This window comes from Pimephales promelas, chromosome 19, assembly GCF_988280905.1.
Source record: "Pimephales promelas chromosome 19, fPimPro1.hap1.1, whole genome shotgun sequence".
In the NCBI taxonomy this organism is placed as follows: Eukaryota; Metazoa; Chordata; class Actinopteri; order Cypriniformes; family Leuciscidae; genus Pimephales; species Pimephales promelas.
In genome coordinates, this window is record NC_142787.1 from 30382075 (window position 1) to 30406820 (window position 24746).

Sequence of the window (24746 nt, forward strand, 5' to 3'; positions counted from 1 at the left end):
TCTATCTGGTGTGTTTACATTGGAAGAGACATCTGGCAATTGCTCTGCTGCCCTCTCAATAATCGATAGCACCTGATCTATTCTGGCGCATTAGCTGTATTGACGTAATATGTTCACCGACAGACTTATTTCTCAGAGCAGATCTCGAACCAGAGATTGGAGTCATTCACCAAAATTGTGGAATAGTCTTCCTACCATTGTCCGGGAAGCAGACACACTTTGTCAGTTCAAAGCTCGATTAAAGACACATCTCTTTGCCCTAGCATATTTGCACACAACTATAGAATCAATTCTTAATGCGCTTGTGAACGCCATCAGCCTGCTGTTTAGAGACATTCATATACATTTTTAGCTTATAGTTACTGTAAATCCGGCCTCTAGTTCATAAACGCCAGAGGAAAACTGGGTTCTGAGCTGAACTGAGCCTGGGTTCTCCCAAGGTTATTTTTCTCCATTGGGTCACCTCATGAAGTTTTAGGACACCTTAAGGTCACCTGATGGAGTTTTAGGACACCATTGGGTCACCTGATGGTGTTTTAGGACACCATTGGGTCACCTGATGGAGTTTTACGACACCTTAAGGTCACCTGATGGAGTTTTAGGACACCATTGGGTCACCTGATGGAGTTTTAGGACAACTTTAGGTCACCTGGTGGAGTTTTAGGACACCATTAGGCCACCTGATGGAGTTTTAGGACACCTTTAGGTCAATTGATGGAGTTTTAGGACACCATTGGGTCATCTGATGGAGTTTTAGGACACCTTTAGGTCACTTGTTGGAGTTTTAGGACACCATTGGGTCACCTGGTGGAGTTTTAGGACACCATTGGGTCATCTGATGGAGTTTTAGGACACCTTTAGGTCAATTGATGGAGTTTTAGGACACCTTTAGGTCAATTAATGGAGTTTTAGGACACCATTGGGTCACCTGATGGTGTTTTAGGACACCATTGGGTCACCTGATGGTGTTTTAGGACACCATTGGGTCACCTGATGGAGTTTTACGACACCTTAAGGTCACCTGATGGAGTTTTAGGACACCATTGGGTCACCTGATGGAGTTTTAGGACACCTTTAGGTCACTTGTTGGAGTTTTAGGACACCTTTAGGTCACTTGTTGGAGTTTTAGGACACCATTGGGTCACCTGATGGAGTTTTAGGACACCTTAAGGTCACCTGATGGAGTTTTAGGACACCATTGTGTCACCTGATGGAGTTTTAGGACACCTTTAGGTCACTTGTTGGAGTTTTAGAACACCATTAGGTCACCTGATGGAGTTTTAGGACACCTTTAGGTCACCTGATAGAGTTTTAGGACACCTTTAGGTCACTTGTTGGAGTTTTAGGACACCATTAGGTCACCTGATGGAGTTTTAGGACACCTTTAGGTCACTTGTTGGAGTTTTAGGATACCATTGGGTCACCTGATGGAGTTTTACGACACCATTGGGTCACCTGATGGAGTTTTACGACACCATTGAGTCACCTGATGGAGTTTTACGACACCATTGGGTCACTTGATGGAGTTTTTCGGTTCCTTGCCACTGTTGCCTTTGGCTTGCTCAGTTGGTGATATTCAAATAAATTACCCAATCAGTAATAACCTTGATCAGCTCTACCAAACGTGGATGTTTTTCCACTAAGAAACGAACAATGCTATTATGTTTTGAATGATACTGTGAAGCTGCTTTGATGCAATCTATATTGTGAAAAGCGCTATATAAATATACTTGACTTGACTTGACTCATATGTGCATTTTAGATAAACACTCGACTGTTCTGCTTGTCTTTGGGGAGATGTTCTCTGTAACCTGGCCAGACGCCAGCTCATGGTTTCTGGGATGATGGGGCTGAAGACTGCTCGTCTCTAAGTGCCACCGTTTCACAGCACAGCTCCCAGAAGACTCAAAGTGCTAAAAGCAAACACTCGGGGTCCTGCAGCGCAGAGCTCTGACCCTGCTTCTGACTGCCGGCTTCGTTCCTTTCCCCTCACAGCCGAGTGTGTGAGCTAAACGTACACTCTAAAACCAGTTGAAAAAGACTCTAGAGTTAAAAAATGGAACTGGTAATTTGGACTAAAATGGAAGTATTTCTTCTATGTCCCAGTATAGGGTGGGACTTTATTTTGTTGTTTGCTATTGCTGTGATGTCACACGAATGACAGATTGTCCCACCCTCACATGACATCAGAGATGACATCATGACTGACAGAACGCACATGTAGGAATCCTCGTGAATTATAGCCATTTCACCCCTTCTTTACACTGCAAGCGTGAGCGGCGCATATTTTTTTCGGCTTGCATGTTAATCAATGAGTGCATTCACACCGGGAGCAGGAGCAGCGCGTGAGCGGCAGTGAACCGGTTTCGGCGCCGTGTCTATTTTTGCTGCGCTGCTCACGCACAATTAAAGTGAAAGGACACTTTTGATGAAAAAAAAAATTAAAAGTGTGTTTTAACAAGAACTGGAGTAGGCTATGCCAGAAAAGAAAATGTACCCATTTAAACTTGTTTTTATTATTGAGTTTGAGTAAAAGTATATGGTGTTTTATAAATATATATATAGAAAATAAATATGTGTTATTGAAAATAAAAAAAGGTTTGAAAATGAAAATCGATGAGAATCGGAATCAGCCTAGAAAATTGTAATCGGTTCAGTGCATCTCTAATTATAACCCTTATGTGAAACGACCTAAAAAAGTATTTTTCTGCTCTATTTTGTAACAGCATACTGTACACCTTACCTGCAAAAGCATTGTGGGATTTCTCCCAGGCCGTAGAGGGGGAACAGGAAGGGAGTGTTGCCGTAGCGACCCAAGCATCGCAGGAAGTGTTGCGTGGCCTTCAGTCCTTCCTCTGTGAGGGTCTGCTGCGTCACCATAGCGATGGAGTGCAGGACGAAGTCTTGCAGGTTCTCAGTGAGCTTCTTGTTCTTCAGGAACTCACTAAATGGTTTCTCAGAGTAGTCTAAAATAAGGACAATTTTAAATGTGTTACAGTGTAAAAGTTTTTTTCTTTAAGAAATCTCATTATGAAACTAAATAGGTCCATACAGAGATTTCTAATGACCTCAAATCTATGTCTGTGACAGATCTCTGATGCTCAATGTGAAGGCAAACAAACACTAGGGGTCATACCCTGGAACTCCTCTGGGTGTTGCTCAAAGTCCAGACAGAAGGTAAGAAACTTCATCAGCATGCGCTTCTCCACCACAGTCAGCTGCTTACTGGCAAACACATCAGCTCGCGAACACGGGACCTTCAGACGAGGGACACGCAGGACAGAGCAGGTTAAAGTAGTGACCTGTGTATGTATTAATGCGAGTGCTACAAATGCATGTACACATATTACGCACATTATAACGATTGTTGCTTAAAACAGCTTATCTTAGCCCTAAATTACTCACACAGATGGATTTTGCGTTGCAATGCTGCATTTAGTGAAATGAGAAACACCTTTTGCGTCAATACTCTTATCAGGTGCATTAGTAAATGGAAATGGATGAATTGAGCAGCAATTCAATTTAATCATATTATTTGAGCGGAATTGCTCCAATACTTCATCAGGATGCCTTACATCAGACCTAAAATACAACGCACAGAAAAACATCAAGGATACATAATTTTGGAGACAGACAGACAAAAAGACAAAAACAGACAGACTGATAGGACAGACAGACAGACAGATAGACAAAAAGAGAAATTGACAGACAGATAGAACAAAGACAGACGGATGGACGGACAGATAGATAGATAGATAGATAGATAGATAGATAGATAGATAGATAGATAGATATTAGACAGACAGACAGACAGACAGACAGATAGATAGATAGATAGATAGATAGATAGATAGATAGATAGATAGATAGATAGATAGATAGATAGATAGATAGATAGATAGATAGATAGATAGATAGATAGATAGATAGATAGATAGATAGATAGATAGATAGATAGATATTAGACAGACAGACAGAAAGAGAAACAGACAGACCGATAGGACAGACAGACAGACAGACAGACCGATAGGACAGACAGACAGACAGACAGACAGACAGACAGACAGATAGATAGATAGATAGATAGATAGATAGAACAAAGACAGACAGACAGATAGATAGATAGATAGATAGATAGATAGATAGATAGATAGATAGATATTAGACAGACAGACAGACAGAAAGAGAAACAGACAGACCGATAGGACAGACAGACAGACAGACAGACAGACAGACAGACAGACAGACAGACAGACAGATAGATAGATAGATAGAACAAAGACAGACAGACAGACAGACAGACAGACAGATAGATAGATAGATAGATAGATAGATAGATAGATAGATAGATCATCAGAGATAAAGAACATTTTACAATTATTTTATACTGTTAGAATTCTGCCAATGATCTGCTCTATACCTGCTCCACTCTCCCGTTCCTGCAGGTGAGGATGCGGCTGATGTTCTTGAACTCTGCGTAACGGCTCACATTAGATTTGATGAGCAGATCCACCAATGCACCACGTGAATACATCAGCTTTGAAGAGGGTCAAAGAGAACACTATAAATTTCATTTCACTGCCTTCTAAGTTCATCTGAAGCTAGATGGCAGACTGCGCTCACTATGTGAGGGTGTTTCAGTAAGTCATTTGACAAGAAGTTAACTATTTCCACATCTTTATGTGTCAGTTGATGTCTTGGTATTAAAGCAGTTCTTGGTTTCTTATTAGTTGCTCTTTATTTTAAACCAATACAAACCTTGGAGACTAGGTCGATGTTGAACCTGCGTCCTTCTTTTAACAACGTTTGATATGTTATCTTCTTTTCCACCTCCACAGGTGGATCTTCTGGGCTGCTGATTGGCTGTGGCTCGTTCTCTTCCTGTGATTGGCTGAGTTCTGCAGCCTCAGAGTTATGCTGCTCCTGATGCTCCTCGTTCTGGGTCTTAGCATTGGATTCTGGGGCGTCATCGCCTGTAAACGTGTCTTGAGCCTCTGTAGAGCCTCCTTTGGTCTCTTCTGATTCAGTCTCTGCATTCACTGGCTGACTCTTCGTTTCGTCTTTCTCTTCTTCCTCACTATAAAGAACAGGAAAATAAAATCAATTCACATTTATTTGTATAGCACTTTTTACAATACATGTCGTTTCAAAGCAGCTTTAAAGAAAATGCATGTGCCTACAATACAATTTGAGTGATCTGTTATCAGAGGTGACTGTGTCCAAGTTATGCATTTCAGAAATGTACATAAATCACGCAGTTAGATAATGTATTAAAGGCAAACAATAACAAGCTCATTGAAGTATTGAATACATGTTGTTAACAAAAGAAAATGAGTTTCACATAGGGGGAAAAAAGGTATTTTTTGGACAACATCCTGGCAGTCATTTTAATATATATATATATATATATATATTTTTTTTTTTTTTTTTTTTTTTTTTTCAGTAATCAAAAATATAATTGACAATTGTTAGTGAGTAACCTAATTTCAAAACATTTGGAGTTGGTATACATTATTTGGATTTTATGAGGAATTGCATAGACGTGCATCAACAGTGTCATTTCTTTATATTTAATTAGTAGCATTTATAAATTTATTATTATTGCCATTCATTATAAATGATTTAATTCCACTTCCATTTTAGCACTTTTTACACAAACAAAAAGGTGTAAAATTTACTTGGTAACTCAGAAATTGCAGCAAAGGAACAGTTTTAATTAGAGAGACTGAAATAGCATTTACTTGTAAAACATTCTCCAATAATCTTTATTTACAACTATGGAAAATAATTATTTAGTTGTACTTTCATTTAAATTAACTTAAAAAGTCAATTCAAATAGTTTCTGTCATGCAGCATGTTTATTATTATTCTGATTATATGCTGCACAATACCTTAAAAGGTCCCCCAAAATTTAATTTAGAAATTCAAAGAAAATGTGCATTGATGAGACAAAACATACAGGACCTGCCATCATAAATTTGTAAATTTGGTCAATTTTTACCTTGTGAGTTGTAAGTAATTCACAATTATTTCTAACCTGGCATAACAGAAAACTTCTAAGTTGGAAATCGAGGAGTCCACGGAGCTGAGAGGCATCACATCCTCTCCCTCATCAATCAAGCTTCGCCAGTCTCGCTCCGACTCTGCGATCTGTACCTCCTGCTGATTCTGAGAACACACATTATAAACTAGAATCAACCAATGGCTAAAAAATCTTAAAACTCGTTTTACAGTTTAAATCAGTAAATCAGTCGCTACAATCCTCGGTTACACTTTATTTTTGAGGTGTCCGTGTTACGGTGTAATTCTACATTTAAGTACTGAGTAATAATTGACAACATACACTTAGGGTTAGTTGCATGTAATTATGCATAACTATATTTATTACCAGAGTAACTACATGTAACATGGACACCAAACTCATAAATTTGTATTTGAGTGAAAAAGCTAAAATAATGACCTTATATTCCTCGATCCACGAGAGCAGGCCATTGAACGTGAAGCTTGCCCAGTTTCCAGCATAGTAGTTCCTCCTGTCAAATGAAAAAAAAATAGTAATTTATTCAACGTCATTCAAGTATGGCAAGCCGTTTTAACTTTTGTTCATTTCTAGGATATGAATTCTCGATATCAAAAATATAATTGCTGACATCTGTATTTTCTCTAGTGAAATGTCACCATAGGCTGCCATTCAAAATTAATTGTTGATATCAAAAATAGAAATATAATTTTTGATATCAACAATTACATTGTCACTACTAAAAATGTGAATTCCTGATATCGATAATTAAATTGTCACTAGTTGAAATGTCTATTCTTGATATCAACAATTCAATTGCTAGTAAAAATTTTCATTTTTGATAACTAAAATGTATTTCTGATATCAATATTGTTTCAGATATCTAAAATGGCTTTCTTAATAGTAACAATCACATTCATGATATCAGAAATACATTTTCAGATATCAAAAATGAAAATATTTACTAGTAGCAATTGAATTGTTGATATCAAGAATAGACATTTCAACTAGTGACAACTTAATTATTAATATCAGGAATTCACATTTTTACTAGTAACTAGTGTTGTCAAAATATTCGGTACTTCGGTACCAAGTCGGTACTAAAAAAATGTAAACGTCACGGTGGTACCGAGTACACGGTCAAACCCAGTTCTGGCTGCGCATTAACTACGTCTTCATTATTTTAAAAATACTACTACTACTAATAATAATACTATGTGCATAGAAGGTTGCTTATTTTTCACTTGATATTTTTCTCAATATCATCAATATTTTCATTTAAACAGCATGTAGCCTTCAATCCTTTCATAATTTTACCATCACCATCATAAATAATAAAGTCATTGAATTGATTATTTTTTTTCCAAATATTTAAATAAAATAGTTCAAACTGATTTTGCTGTGGTACCAAAATTGGTACCAAGAACCGTGACATTTTAATGGTATCGGTACCGACTACTGGAAATTTGGTACCGTGACGTCCCTACTAGTAACAATGTAATTATTGATATCAAAAAATGATATTTCTACTATTCTTGATATCAACAATTGATTTTGAATGGCAGCCTATGGTGACATTTCACTAGTGAAAATACAATTACAGATATCAGCAATTGAATTGTTGATATCAAGAATTCATATCCTGGAAATGAGTAAAAGTTCAATTGGCTTGCCATATGCATCTGCTTAGGTAAAACTCATTACATAGACCCTGAGCATCAAATTCCACTTCACTTGAAGGTAGAAAGCAGTAATAAGAGTGTCTTGAGTGGTACCTGTCCAAATGCAGAACGCTCTGTCCGACTCTGGAGCAGGCCGCCGCAATGACAGACTCGGTGAGGCCTGGGAAATCAACACAGACAGAAAGCATTGTCACTGACCACCACTGCGTCCTCCTACCCGACCTCTCTCGAAATTGAATGTTGTTTCACTCCATTTGCAAAATGCGGGCCATTTCAAGCACACATCACTGAAATAGTGAAGCAGTACGACTGCTTTTACAATTACAGTGACGCAAACATAAAAGCATTAAGACTCGCTTGAGGCGTATTCGCTGTAACTGCTGTGGATACATCCAGTTAGAAAACGCAACTCAGCATGAGGACATCGACACTGCTGACGTTTCATTCAAGCTTTCATCTCCCATTTCTAAGTTAATTCAGTCAGTAAGGTTTAGACTCCACACAGTAAGGGTTGAGCGGTCCAGTGACCCAGCAGGTCAACTAATGGCAAAGAACACTCCCCGCCCCCCCAAAAAGAAAGTTAGACAAGGCAAATACTTCAGAGTCTAAGGCTGGATCATTTTTGCGGTGATTATTATGTTGTTAGCATGTCATATTGATTGAAATAAGTTTATTGAATAGGATAAACCCCTTGAGATGGATCATCTCGTTTTCGAGGCGGTCCTATATCCAATACAATACAAAACAAAGGACAAATCAAACACATTACAATAATAAGACGTAAACAGTACCATAAGCAACATACTACCACAAACACACACACACACACACAAAAGATAAGTATTTAGATAAATACACTCTAAAAAATGCTGGGTTGTTTTAACCCAATTTTGGGTAAAATATGGACAAACCCAGCCATTGGGTTAAAAATGTAATTTAAAAAATGTAACCCAATGGCTGGGTTTGTCCATATTTTACCCAAAATTGGGTCAAAACAACCCAGCATTTTTTAGAGTGCACTAAATAGCCACACAGAGGCTGTGAACAATTAGTTGCCAGCAAAAGCAAAGAATAGAGTGACTTATATATATACTCATACAATGTTTGGTAAAAGTTCTTCTAACGCTAATTTATGGAGTTTGTAGGTTTCATTTCTTAAACAAGCATGTAGGAAGACTCATCATGGCCAAATTCCACGGTTGACAATGTCAAAAATCTTGTTTTGAGAATGCACTCTGTAAAGTCTACTCCAGCACGTCCCAAAGACGTTCAATGAAGTTAAAGGGATACTTTAGGATTTAGCATTACGCTTTGTATTAGTAGGTAACCTGTAGTATTTTCGAATTACCATGCTTTCCACCCTCATATCCCCCTGAGACGAGAGATTTATGAGTTTTTGGTCTGGAAAAAATCCTTCAATCTTCATTTTGCATCTTCGGAGGATTTGCTGTCCAGAGGCTAAAGACTACAGTCAGTACTCGGGTCTGTCCCAGTGTAGGGCAGCGAAGCAGGTGCATTCTGGGAGTTGTTGTCTTTCATCCACATAAGCCAAAAATACATTTTCTGGCTTTTCTCAGTCTAGAAAGCTCCAAATTCATAAATAATTTCACATTTCTTCTACATACATGATCCATTTTAAAGGAGTATTCATCTTTCCAGAGGTGAAGTATCCCTTTAAGGTCTGGATTCGTGTGTGAAAATGATTCTTCATGCTCCTCCCAACATGAGCCTGATGAACCTTGACATCATCATCCTGGAATATGACCATGATGAGCATATTAGGGTTAGAAGAACTGTTGCCAAACATATAACATGCTAGAAACATACTAATTACTACAATAATGATCCAATCATAAAGCAATTGCCTAATTATAACCAAACAGCGATTTTTTATGTGTGCAGTCCTTTGTGCAGTGACACAAATCAAAAATCATTTGAGAAATCAATAAATCAACTAAGAAATTGGAAAATAAACGGATAAATGAATTTAAGAATTATTTGCATAAATGATCAAATTATATCTGTTTATCCACATTTATTTATTTATCCACAATAATGACAATTAATTGATTGGTATAACTAACTCAACTCAAAATAAAAACATAAAAAGATATATTTCGAAATTGAAAATAATTGAAAGAAACCTGAAAAAAAATAATAGATAAAAACTCAAAACTAAAATAAATAAATTAAATAGTTAAATACTAACTAAAACTGAAAGAAAAATTAATTAATCTAAATAATAAATAACTATACAAATAATAAGATAATCAGTGTTATAATAAGATATAATAATATAATATAATAAAATAATAAGATATAATATAATAAAATATATTAATAAAAACTATAGCATTTAAATAATAATAAAACAATAACGCCGTTTCTCATTCTCAGTTGATTTAATGAGTTATTAGTTTTATCAATTTCTCGTTCTTACATACAATACAAACCAAAAATCTACTATTATAAAACTATAGAAGAACTACAGAAGTGGCATGACTGTTTTCACACGGTTTATGAAATTGCAAGCAGCGTGAATCTGCCATGACAAAAGCCGCTGATGCTGCACAGCGTTTGGACAGTCATTTACAGTGTAAACATAACTCGCTGACTATTAAAAAGAAGTACTCGTACAAGCTCTAGCTCACACACACGCCAATGGATTCAAATGGTATATTTACATGATGTCTGAGCTGAAGTTTACATAGTTCGCAAAGCCGCAGTAAAAAAGGGCGAAGGACCGCGTGGGGTCCCTGAGAGCAAGATTGAGCAGCACTAGGGCTGAAAACAACTCCATTAAGGCACTGAAGCGTCCCTGTCCCTCCATCTTTCTTCTTCTTCATCTGGCCTTGCACAGCCCCATCTCACACACACAATGGAAAAGTGATTTATTCCGAGCAGGCCCGTCGTATCTTCCCCAGCACTGGCTATTTCACTGATGGAGAATCCTGGGATTCTAGACACCCACATGCTCGCCTACAGCCGTAGTGTGACCAAAAACCCTCGTCCAAATGTAATGGCATGATACTGAATTCTCCCTGTTGACTTTCATAATGCACGTCCCTATTTTTATTATGCCGATTGATTGTTCCATATATATATACACACACACATATTAGGGCTGGGTACTAAATATCGATTTCTCGATATTAATCGATTCTCATTTTTACGAACCGATATCGATTCTTAAATCTCAAGAATCGATTAGTCATCCTGTTTCTTTTGAATGAATGGATCATTGTATCGCGGCTGCGCGCATCCAAAAAAATCGCAATAATCTTTGTCCTTTGTTACTATTGATATAAACAAAGTCTCAATTTTCAAATTACGTCCATTTTCTTTAGAAATTCAAAAACATAAATAGCGTTTTGTCGCTGTGGCGTGAGATCGCTCTGGAGAAGCAGCAGCGCTGATCTCTCTTCCGGCTTAATAATACCAGTCACAGCGCCAAATAAACATGAATGAGCATCTGAAAGTGTGTTAAAGATAGAGTACAACTTATCGAAATCCGGATCATGTCACATTGATTCGCTCAATCAGCGTTTCAACCGTGGAAAGACGTCAGTTAAACAGCTTGTAATCAATGTATCGTCATATTTACCTCAGAAAACCCACATAAACTCGTTAGTCCACACTCGTTAGTGTTCTTCAATATTTAATGCATATTTGAATAAATCTGGCAAGTTTTTATGACAACCACCATTTAAATGGTTATATTTCATATAATCTTCTTATTATAAAAATAAATAAAAGTGTAATTTAAGTGATTCATTCATTATTACCTTCATGTTAGGCTAATGAAGCCTATTGGCTACAACTAGAGACTCCCATAGTTTACAGCATTAGTTAAGAGATTTGATTCCCTTGAGAAAAATTGCCATTTACTGTAACTGATATCCAAAATAATCGATACTGAATCGAAATCGAATCGAATTGCAATCTTGTGAATCAAAATCGAATCAAATTGTGAAATTTGTCTCAATACCCAGCCCTAACATATATATATATATATATATATATATATAAAATACACCAAATTACAGAAGCAAAATTATTTGCATACAGCTTGAAACATTTTCCAATACAATTACTAGTGTAAAGGCCTCTAATAATGAATCTTTAAGGGGATTACAGACAGTCACAGGATTTCAAAAAGCCACCTAAACTAAAGAAACCTCATTTTATTGATGGAAAAGCATCACATTAACTCACTTGGCCTTTTTCATCTCAATTACACACCTACCAGAACAGCAACGGTCTGAGGTGCCTCAATATATCTGTCCAGATAATACCCAAGATGTTTTTAAAAAGTGTAAATAACCTCTCGCCGCCATCTTTTAATGCCATTTATCCTATCCAGTATTGATTTTTCCACATCATGTTTGCTAAAGACAAACATTACCTGCCATAAAGTTCTGATGCCACATAGACATACAGGGCGATAAATAATAGATTTGAGCTGGCAGGACTTTGATGACCGGGCAAAGCCCCGAATGCTTTCAGCAGGAATTGTATGAAATCATAAATCACTCTTCATTTTAGAGAACATTCCAAATGGATTCTATCTCTGCACCTTGAAAGTCATTTTTCGGTTATTTATAGTCGAGGCTGAGGGAGCGAGGGAAGGATTGTGTGTGAGAGAGAGAGAGAGTGTGTGTGTGTGTGTGTGTTGGGGGGGCTAGGTCACTTCTTTTACAATCCACCCATTTATGTCATCCATCCCTTCTATCTATCTCTCTCTCACACACACAATGCTGTTGTATCCTTTCATTCACATCTGTGAGAAATGTAAAGGTAAAGTTCAAGCATAAATTAAAATTGTCATCATTTACTTAATTACCAAAATAAAGGTTCCAAAAGTTGTTGTTTATTTGTTTGTTTTTGCAGTGATGCTTCACAACCATTTTGGTTCCCCAAAGAACCATTTTCTACAATAAAACCTTTTGGTTTCATGGATGCTAAAGTTTCTTCATTTGGAAAAACACATTTCCTTTTTAAGATTGTACCCTCCTCGTTCTGAACCTGTATGACCTTTCTAGGTAATAAGTAGTAGTAATAAGTAGTAAAATAACGAGTGTTGCTTCTTTTACTTGGTCCTCCATGAGTGCGACCAAAGGAGAAACCACAGGCTTTTCATTACGTCCCATCTTCTTAGCGACCGTCGGAGCCAGCTGATAAGTTACACTTTTGCCGAATCCCGTAGGAAGATCGACAAATGCCTCGATTGCAGTTCTCTATTCGTCTTTTAAAATGAACAGACTCAGAATCTATACATCTCAATTCTCCATCTACATCTATATATAGTCTCTTCATCTAAATAAAGTGCAAATTTGTAATCTAGATACATGCATTTTCTGTAAAGCTGCTTTGAAACTATATGTATTGTGTAAAGTGCTATTCAAATAAATGTTAATTGAATTGAAACCAATATCCCTGTACTCTTTTAAAAAAAACAACAAAAAAACAAAGTTTAAGTTTTATAAGCTCAAATGCTCGCCTTGCTCTGTTCTGTGATGCGTGTTCATGAGTCTCCTGTTCAAACTCTTTTTTCATGTCATTTGGTTCATTCAAAGAACGAAATGAACGAGTTGACTCTGGAAAAGATTCGTTCATTTTGATGAACGAGTTCGAAGAGTCACGCACGTGCATCACAGAACAGAGCAAGGCGAGCATTTGAGCTTCTAAAACTTAAACTTTTTTTTTTTTTTAAATGAGCGATCGTTTCGCTTGATAAGACCCTTATTCATCGTCTGGAATCGTTTTAAGCCCTTTGAACAGTTTGCAGTTGGCACTGAAACTCTCATTTGGACCTTGAACCGTTTGGACCCCATTGAAGTCCATTATATGGAGAAAATCCTGGAATGTTTTCATCAAAAACCTTAATTTCTTTTCGACTGAAGACAGAAAGACATGGACATCTTGGATGACATGGGGGTGAGAGCAAAAGTTGTTTTTTTTTAAATTGAACTAATGCTTTAATATATAATAAAATGTCGGTTAAGACTTGGCTGAAGGTGAATCAAATATGTGATCGTTGATTCTTTTATATATTGTGTATTTGTATTTTTTATTTTATTTTTTTTATGTGTGCTTGTTGTCTTTTTCTACTGTTCCTTGCCCAGGGACCACAGATGTAAATTAGCTGTACAGCTAACTCTGGTACAGGACTTGAACTGTGCATGGTCCCTGACAAATAAACAAATAAATAAATAAAAAAATTATAATTTTCGAGCGGACTCGAGTTGAGAGATCGGTTTATATATTTTTTTTCTTGCTCTGTTCTGCACACTGAGTTTTTTAAAACACACACAATTTTTTTAAAAAAAGTGTTATTCCCCAGACAACATACTTAGGGACGTAACACACACACAAAGTAAATTTATGTCCACTTAAATGTTAACATTGGCCTAAATGAAATCTAGACAGATGTCTAACAGACGAGCATTAAGTTTCAAAGACATAAACCCTGTTACAACGATCACTGACAATCTGCGAGCAGTCTGTGACTATGACGCCCATCGGAGGGCCAACTAACCAATCAATTCCACACTAATGCTCAAGGGCCATGAGAAAATCAATCACCTGAAAAGAGCACAGGGATATCTGTGAAGGTGTTCTGTAATCACATGACTGCTAATAGAGGCTATTCAAGCTAAAGGCACATGGGGTCCAAGCATGATGAATAGTTACATTAACCCAGGCTCAAAGAACGGCCCAGTGAAATGGCTGGCTTGTTTTCTTCATTGCTGCTCTATTAGCGCCAGGTGAGGGCACAGATCTGATATGAGATGAACTAAACGTGCATCTCAGTCAGGCCTGTCAGCCAATGATTGCTTAGCCTCTAATGATGCTCCACAGTAAAGAGTCGTGTACCTTCACATTGTCAGCTGCTGTGCGTTGTGCTTCAGCGAACATTTATCATGAGATACTGCTAAATGCAGTTACCTTTTGGACTTCCACCAGTTGGCAAAATATCTTTCTGTGCATTAGCGCATCTAAATGTGTGGGTACGTGTAGTGGCAGCTCCAGATTAAATGTCACATGAAGAAAACCCATTTTGACAAACTCACTTCAACAAAAAAAAAAGTCTACTTTTGATTCATAACACAAACGTTGCTTGTGTGGAATTATATTCATACATGATGTTTAAATAGGCCTTGACCTTCATCTGATGTATGTGAACTTGGACACTTGTGAAATGCCCAGGACAAATTTTAGGACTCATTATTATATACATAAAAATAATTGATTTTAAGCACATTTTCAAGCTACATTCCCATCTGGAGAATTTAGTTTCTCAAAGAGAATTATTCTTAGATTTTCATTACTGCAAGAATGTACTTTTTTTCTAGGGCAGTCAAGCGATTAAAATGTTTAATCTAATTAATTACATGACTTGCTGATTAATCAATCTAATTAATCGTTAATTAATCGCATATTCAATTTGGCAGTGAAATTACCCCCAAAAGATCATTTAAAGTTGAGAAAATCATCAATAGGGAATACAAAAAGTAGTATTAGAAATAAACATTTTATTTGATAATAAAACTTTAAGGGCTCATGGGTCGTGATTTTTTTTTTTTTTCATAAGATGCATCTGAATTGATATATTTACAGACCAAAACAGTTTGGTTAACAACATTATTTAAAATGTCTTATTTTATGATCCACAAAAGAAAGAAAGGCATATAGGTTTGAAACAACATGAGGGTGAGTAAATGTAAATAAACAATTTTCTTTTTCTGCAATCTATCCCCTATGTGTGTGTATATATATATATATATTAGGGCTGGGTAATAAATATCGATTTCTCGATATTAATCGATTCTCATTTTTACAAACCGATATCGATTCTTAAATCTCAAGAATCGATTAGTCATCCTGTTTCATTTGAATGAATGAGACATTGTATCGCGGCTGCGCACATCCAACAAATCGCACTAATCTTTGTCCTGCTTTGTTACCATTGATATGAAACAAAGTCTCAATTTTCAAATTACGTCCATTTTCTTTAGAAATTCAAAAACATAAATAGTGTTTTGGCGCTGTGGCGTGAGATCGCTCTGGAGAAGCAGCAGCGCTGATCTCTCTTCCGGCTTAATAATACCAGTCACAGCGCCAAATAAACATGAACGAGCATCTGAAAGTGTGTTAAAGATAGAGTACAACTTATCGAAATCCGGATCATGTCACATTGATTCACTCAATCAGCGTTTCAACCGTGGAAAGACGTCAGTTAAACAGCTTGTAATCAATGTCATGTATCGTCATATTTACCTCAGAAAACTCACATCAACTCGTTAGTCCACACTCGTTAGTGTTCTTCAATATTTAATGCACATTTGAATAAATCTGGCAAGTTTTTATGACAGCCACCATTTAAATGTTTATATTTCATATAATCTTCTTATTATAAAAATAAATAAAAGTGTAATTTAAATGTTTGTATAGCTACAAAACATTACCTTCATATTAGGGTAATGAAGCCTAGTAGGCTACAACTAGACTATATATAGACCATAGTTTACAGCATTTAAGAGATTTGATTCCCTTGAGAAAAATTGCCATTTATTGTAACTGATATCCAAAATAATCGATATTGAATCGAATCGAATTGCAAGCTTGTGAATCGAAATCGAATCGAATTGTGAAATTTGTCTCAATACCCAGCCCTAATATATATATATATATATATATATATAATTAAAAAAAAAAAAAAAATATATATATATATATATATATATATATATATATATTACCAGTAAATGTCAAAATGAGTAAGTCATTGAGTCATTAATTACATAGATTCATTCAAACAGCTGGTTCATTCAGGAATTAAGTAAATAATGTGTGTGTTTGACTTTTAAAAGTTTTGACTTCCGCCATCAGTCCTTGCGCCTCACTCTCATCATGTGACTCTGCGTTGCTTTACTATGCAGAGCAGACACGCCTCACTTTATAACTCGTGTTCGTTGTCCAACTGAACTAAATTTATTTGATTTCTACTAAAGCGCGACAGTGGGGGCAGTAGGGCAAGAAACGTAATCGGTGTAAGGTCGAACACCGTGGCGTTTAACTACCACTGCTACTAGTGACAACCCTAATATAAAAGTATTTGTAATAAAAGTCATCCATTGACCCTGATCAGCTTCAGGCACCGCACTACACCGTCACCAACTGCAGCAAAATACCCTGAAGCCTGCAGGGGGAATTTCAGTTTGCTGTTTTGTTCTTGATTATTCTATTTCACTGTAGGGCCTTTGAGCCAAACAATATAAAAAAAAATGAAAAGGTCCACAGGCATCTGCTCCTACCTCAGCAGAGCCCGAGTCTGGCCTCTCTGGGGACCGGCGGGTCGGGTGCGAGTTCACCAGCTGACGGGGCGCGACCGACGGGAGCGCAGTCCTTCACACAGTCTAGCAGGCATCATTATGAGGGCCGCAGTATTCATTAACAACTGCTCCCTGTCCATATCCCCATTTGTGCCTGTATCCAGCAGCAAAAAACAGGGGTAACTAGGGAGTCTGGGACAAGCACGCTTGTCTGAGCAACCTTGACACGGAACAGAGTCTGAGCAGAACTAGTCCAGGCTGTGAGTGTCCCCGTGTCACCGGTTGCCTTGGGACCAAGTGGCTCTGGTGGTTTTGCATGAGCAGAACCAGAAGTGGGCCAGATATATTCATTTGCACACCATCAATCACAGCACGAGAACGTTGCTCTTAGCGATCGCACTAACCCCTCTTTTCTTTTTCTTCCCTGTTGCGAAGAACAATGCCCCGCACCGGGGAGAAACCGGCTCCAGCACTGTCCTGAGGATCTGGCCTGCATATAAACACACTTCCGCGCTTTGAATCAGGACACAGGAGAGAACGAGGACAGTATCATTCCAGGGGACTCGAGTCCAGGGAAGCATCCGAAGCGCAAACCTACAATTCACCGAAGCAGGTCACAGAGTCAGGGTCAGCTCCGCTAAACCACAAACTGGTTTATGTGCACTACTTTAAAGATCAAAGTAGGGCTAAACTCTAGACCAGGCCAGGGAATGTTAAACTGTGAAACTCACTGTTCATTCTGGGATCTGGGTTGATCTCTGCAAATTCACAGATTACAGTAATCAATAATTATTTAAGTATTAGCAAATTGCTTTGAATAAAAAAGTGTCTCCTAAAAAACTGGCTTTGACTTCAGTCATCAGAAATGATTAGATCTGTTTTTACAGCTTGAAGCATCATTTTATTAAATGATCAAATAATTATCATTAACACTTAATGATAATATTATTTATTATTATTATTAATTATTATTATTCACTTTTTGGCCTAACGAGCAGTGAAGAGATTATTAATTGTAATATTTATTTTATTGTAAATAACTGTTATAAATAGTTTGTGCATAATAATAATAATTGCCATTTGCATCAGATGTTTTTATACTGACAACAGGCCAATTTGTTAATAAAATTATTAATAATTATCTCATTATTATTATTATTATTATTTGTCACTTGCATCAGATTTGGAGGATTTCAGATGTTTTTATAAAGTCAATAAACAAAAAAAAATAGACAAATGACTAATACTTATAAGTTCATAATAATAATAATTAATATTATTATTGGCATAAGGTTTAGAGAAATTCAGATGTTTTTTTATATTGACATTACTAGGGTTGGGAACCGAGAACCGGTTCTTTTCCAGAACTGGTTGTGTTTTTGAAAAAATACCGGAACCGTGCAAAATTCCTAAGTTTCGGTTCCGAAAACGGTTCTGATGCCGATGCGATATCATCATGTGGGCGAAGTGCTGGGAGTAGAACCGGAACCGGAACCGGAATCGTTTGGCGGAACCGGAATCGGAACCGGAAAATTTCTCACGATTCCCAACCCTAGACATTACACAATAAAGTTGTTATTCATATTAAAATTATTGATAAGTGTTAATAATAATAAATGCCGTTATTTTTTAGCAATTTGCATCAGATTTGGTGAATTTCAACGGTCAATAGACAAAAAAAATAGACAAATTATTAATATTTGTTCATATTATTTGTTCATATTATGTTCATATAATTATTATATTTGTATTAATAAGTTAATAATCATATAAATAAAAAAATCATATTATTATTGGCATAAGGTTTAGAGAATTTCAGATGTTTTTTATATTGTATTGACAACAGACAATACACAATAAAGTTTTTATTATATAATAATAAATGTCATTATTTTTAGCAATTTGCAGTGAATTTCAGATGTTTTATAGTCAATCGACAAACAAAAAACAATATAGACAAAGTTAGCGATATTATTAGTTATTCTGAATTGCTAAAACACTAAACTCTATTCTCTGAACCAAATAGCCTAAACCAATTTGTCGAATAAATCACTATTTCTGCAAAATCAAGTTTTGCAAATCTCCAGCAATGTTTTTGCAAAACTCTAAACACATTCTTACTCATTAAAACACATATCAGACTGATAAATAAAATAATAATAATAAATTACAAATAATAAAACATGAAATCTTCCTGAGGGAATAATATGCTGATGTGATTTGCTGCCCAATAAACATTTCTGATTATTATTATTGTTTAAGAAAAAAGTCAGTCAGGATTCTGTGATGAAAAATAAATAAATCTAAAATATCTCAAATAAATCTAAAATAAATAAATAAATAAAAATTAACATTATAAATGTCTTTACTGTCACTTTTGATTAGGCTAGCTACTGTGTCCTTGCTGAATAAAATTAGGCTAGTACTTTCTTTTAAAATGTAGTGCATGTATAATGTTTTCATTTCAGATAAATGATATTATTTTGAACTATGGTTTGTGTACTGAGACTTTTTTGTGTGACCTTAAAATTAGTTTTAGAATTAAATTGTACATAAATAGGTTAAACAAAACAAATGTGTTTGTCTGGGAACCTGTTAAACACATACTGTACAAACCTGACATGACATATGTGTGATAGGCTACAGTAAATATTTTAAGTGTCCCTTATTTTCCTGTAAAGAACCACAATTGTCCCGCATTTTTGTTGGCAACCCTAGTGACATGATATGTGTCCCATACTGTAGTTAGTAAAATGATAGTTAGTAAGATTGTTTATTGAGTACAATTAAGGGATGTATAATATGGTCATGCAGAATGACGCTTTAATATGTGCTTTATAAGTACTAATAAACAGACAATATATCCTAGTGATATGAATATTAAGTAACTACTAGTTAATATTGAGCCATGCTATGCTTGTACTTGAGAAAGTGTCTCTTCAAAAACGGCCAATTTACAATTTAAGCAACGGATCAAAACAGAATGTAACTCAAGTATTATGATCCACAGTTATGAAGTAACTAGACTAAGGGATGACAGTGACATAGGCTACAGAATAAACACAGTGATGTCAATGTTCCTCCATCACCTTCTCCAACTCATCTGTGATTCAGCATCTCTCATTCATGACCAGCCTGTCACACGATATTCTATATATCTTTCCGTTTCCATCCTATCACACATTTTAACAGTGAAATGACTGTCAAAAGAAATATATAAATACCGTTCCTCATCATATAGGCTATGTCAAAACACACATTAGCTTTAGCGTTCATATCATGTCGCTGTGTCTGTAGCAAAACACAGAGACTGTCATCCAACAGCCATTTTCCATAGCGAAACCGGGCACAAGATACACTTCAGAAAAGCCTGAAAATGATCATATTAACGAAGGTATTTCGTACCTGTTCCGAGAATGACAACATCAAATTGAGATGGGAGATCCTCCGCAGCCATCTTGAAACTACACATTGTCACGTGACACGCACAACGTGACGTACACTTCAACGTACCATTTAAGCACACAGAAGCCAAAAATGTACTCAGTCTTTTTCTAAATGAAATACTGCATATTCTTGAACAAGGATTAAAAGTTATTAATGTTTTTTTGTTGACATTTTTCATTCAGGTGTCCTATTCTTTGATTTCCTGAAGACACTGCTCGTGAATATTAAGTTGTTAAAGTGTTTAGCCTATGTTTATGCCTAGGCTACTACGCAAGTAGGCTATAATCTATCCAAATAAACAAATATAAAATAGTGAATAAAGTTCGAGTCTTTATAGTTTAATTGTCTTTAATTCACAAAATGTGAAATATTCCATTATATTTTAAAAAACTGGGAAGTTTAGAGTGTTTTAGCAGGAAATCTCATTCTAAGAGATCTAAATCTCAATCTATTCACGAGACATCCCGAGGTAGGCTAAGGCTATTAAAATGGAATCAAAATACTGCTAGGCTATTGAAAAGGGATCAGAATACTTTAGATATGAGAAAAACTAAACTTTTTTTTTTATTCGCTGATGGCTGATGTTCCCAACTGCTGTCAACAACATAATATTGTTTTTTCAAATAGCAGTATTTGAGAAGAGGTGTTAATGATGAGCTGTCAAAATACCCTCCTGACTCTCACAGCCACTGACAGCCAGCTATAAAGATGTATTTAAAACACACACACACACACACACACACTAAAGACATCTAACTGTTCATTAGAGATATTAAAAATATTTATAAATGCAAGAATACATTTAGGCTTTTTAATTGAATTATAATGCTGCCTTCAAGTGCTATCATTATAGCCTAAATATAGGAGTTTCTTAGAGTTTAACTAGGAGTTTCCTAGTTAAAAGTTGAAAATGAATTCCCTCTCAAGTCATATTTACCACTGGAAAGCAGTGATAATTTTGAAACCAAAGTTCCAGAGATGGGCGGGCCACAAACTTAAAATATGGCGGAGGGAAAAACTATTGTTGTTGTGATTTTATTTGATTTATTATGATTAATTATTTTTTATATCATACAAATGCTTATGTGATTGTGAATCTTGTTCATCTAGGTGTAATGTCCTGTCCATACACCCCACCAGCCCCACCCAACATCCATCGTCACGTTGCTGCACGTCAACTGCAGACGGGGAGCTTACGCCCACCACGGACCCTGAGCCAGAGCCAATGCCCACTAAGGAGCCTGAGCCTCTTATTTGTACTTTGTATTTCACTTTTAGGTTAGACCACAGCCTTACCTTACAAAGAACTAAAGACCAACATCAACATTTTCCAAACAGAAATGTTTCATTTCAAATTAGCCTATGCAAGAATGTAGCCTAAAAAGTCCTGTGAAATTAAATGAATAAATTGGCCTAATAAATTAATATGAATAAAATGTATATAAACAAAAATATACATATAAGTTTTAAAAGTAAATTAACTATAGGCCAGCATTTTGATAACTGAACTTTTGCTCAAGGCACACGATAATAATTTAAATTGGCTTATAACCACTGTACACACAAACTGCTGTAAAATTAAACGAATAAATGGACCTAATAATATAACAAAAAATGATATAAACAAAAATGTAAAAAATATATATATATATATATATATATATACATAGGCTAAATGTCCAGATTTTGATAAACCTAACTGAACTTTTGCGCAGTGCACACTATTAAAATTTAAATTAGCTTAGGCCTATATCAATTGTACACAAAAAAAGATGTAAAATTAAACGAATCGACTAATTATATAAATTAAAATTTGGCTTTATAGGCCTACACTCTTAGGAAAAAGGGTTCTACATATGTAGCAGGGTTCTTTACTCAACTCCAAATGACATTTTATGCTAAAAAAGGTTCTCCCGTTTGGCACAAAGGTTCTTTATAGGCTATTATTATGCAATATTTTGTAGTTGTAATTAAATTATTGTTTATTAAACTTAATATCATTTAATCATGCTGATTTTTGGAGGAGAAAATCTTAAATGGCACTCTTCGTGTATATTGATTAACTACATAAAATGCTATAAATATATACATTTTCTAACCCCCATATCTTGAATTTTGATATAGAAAATTTTAGGGGTTCCAAATACGTAGCGCTTTAGAACCTTTTAAGGTTCTATATAGAACCTTTTCTTGAGTGTACATCAAAGTATTAAATTAAATTAGGCCACCAAAAAAGCGCCAAAAGATGGAAAAGTTCCTCAGCTTCACTTATTCTTTGTCCGGTATTGTTTTATACAGTTTTTGGCTTATGTTGAATAAAGACTGCAGTTATTTACCTCACGTAGTTATTTTTCACAACAGTATATGCTTTTTTGCTTGTTTTCCCAGTCCAGTCCTAAATCCAGATTGTGTTCTATGGTACTGATTTTTAAGAAGTATTTGAACCCGAAACATGTAGACGGGAACTGGCATCTGAAACAAACTAAAAGAACATTGTAAAAGAACGTTATAAGTTCACAGAACTTTCGCCAGTTTTCTTTCCGTCAGATGATTAAACTACAGAGTAAGCCTCTGAACCAATTGCTCCTAAAACAAAACAACGGGCCTTTTTTAGAAGCTTAAGGGGTTGCCCACTTATAATTCATACATTTCAAGAACATTCTCCTTATCTCGAGATATGCCAGAATGCACCGGAGAATATATTTCAGAGCAGCTTGGTCTATTCTCTGAATATTCCTATCTGCATGTTCCAGATGTTTCTGAGGCTTTCTTCATCGCCAGTCAAGGGTTTTGAAAAATCATCTCGTATAAGCGTGCTATTTTCGCTTTCTATTTTCTGCAGATCTCGAGAACATTTTTTGTGTGTGTGTGGTGTAGTTCATTGGTAAACAAAGAGAGATGACCATATCTCCCAAAACAGAAAGAGCCAGCACCGATAACCCTTAAGACCTTCCTTTTCCACAGCTTTCTTGATTTTAACATCACTGATACTTATTTCTTAGGCCGGAATGAGGACAGGTGTTTATAGCTTCAAATAAGACAGATTGGTGACACTTGATCTTCCTTTAAGCATGTCTTGTCCAACAGCGGAAAACAAGACAGATGGCTTACAACAGGAGAACCCTTTTTTCTTCCCTTGCTCGCTCTCCCTCTCTCTCATATCTGACGCACCAGGGATGCTTTGAACAAGAGAGTTTGTCGCGGTGTTTGTGATGGAGGGGTGTCTTCATGTCAACGGCTTGTTCTCTGGGGGAGACGGCTCTTTTTTTTCTAATCTGAGGGAGAAATGAAAAGCAAAACCTGTGTGGATTGAAATCATTTCGTGTTGGGTTTCATCGTGTGCCATCACCCCGTATGTTCAGAGGCATTTAGTTCTGGCTGGTTTTGAAAGCAAAATCAAGGCGAAGAGCGCTACAATGCTTTCCGCAAGAATCAAGCGCTCTTTATCTTGCGAGAGCCCGCACCTTTAGTCATAGTCTTCTGTGAGTTCCTCAGGCTTTGATGCCCACTTCTAAGAGCCGGTGGAGATAAAGTCCTCATTCACAGCTTCTGTGTTTGGAGAGCGCGTCTACTTTTCTGTTGCCCGTTAATACTTTCAGGTTGGGTAAAGATGTCTCCAAGGACGGGCCCTACCATCTCCCGCTTGACTGTTGTCACTTCGTAGAGTAGGCTACATGTAGATTAAGATTCTGACAAGGAAAGAGTACACACTTCATCAACAGAGCCACCACAACGATAACTATAGACTGTATAAGTTACAGGCTTTTCCCGCCCGTGTTTGTTCAAAGATCTGGCATTGGTTCAGTCGGGGATTTCGAAATACTGTGGCAAAGTTTTTCATACTTAACTGCAACTTTGAAGTGGAATTCAAGGAGACTTCACAGTTGATTTCATTTCTCCCTCGGCTCTTTTTGAAGGTGGCCATCTTGAGTATGGAGAGAGGTGAGCGGTGGCAAAGCAACGCACAATGACACCATCTGTCAGGCCCCTCGTAAACTCTCCAAATGAAACATCCACGAGGACATTATTGCATTATAAATCTCGCCGTAAATATAAATTAAATTAGAGATCAGTTATCAGAGTGTGTCAGTCCGTGAATGCATGGGCGATGCAGAAATGGCCTGATGAATACATATTAGTGCTGATAAAATGCATGTAAACATTGAGGTATTTTTTTTATCTTTTTTATTGAAAGTCTGTCAAATGTACCATTTTGTACCAAAAAGTACCATTTTATTTTCTTAATTTTTTAACTACATTAAA

At 36.3% G+C, this 24746-nt stretch overlaps 1 protein-coding gene across 2 annotated transcripts in view; it reads right to left on the reverse strand.

Annotated features, from left to right (window-relative positions):
• The window catches only part of chm (CHM Rab escort protein), a 57710-nt gene extending 37183 nt beyond the window's left edge, over positions 1–20527 (reverse strand). For both annotated transcript variants that reach the window (XR_016147611.1, XM_039676649.2), the window contains exons 1-8: positions 20442–20527; positions 7795–7861; positions 6461–6533; positions 6038–6168; positions 4759–5077; positions 4421–4537; positions 3137–3257; positions 2744–2966 (exon numbers count right to left, since the gene is read on the reverse strand). Coding sequence is in view for 1 of the 2 variants with exons in the window: in XM_039676649.2 (XP_039532583.2) it covers positions 2744–2966; positions 3137–3257; positions 4421–4537; positions 4759–5077; positions 6038–6168; positions 6461–6533; positions 7795–7861; positions 20442–20508 (1118 nt within the window). In the remaining variant the exon portion in view is untranslated. The remainder of the gene's footprint in view (positions 1–2743; positions 2967–3136; positions 3258–4420; positions 4538–4758; positions 5078–6037; positions 6169–6460; positions 6534–7794; positions 7862–20441) is intronic.
• Between the last annotated feature and the right edge of the window lie 4219 nt (positions 20528–24746).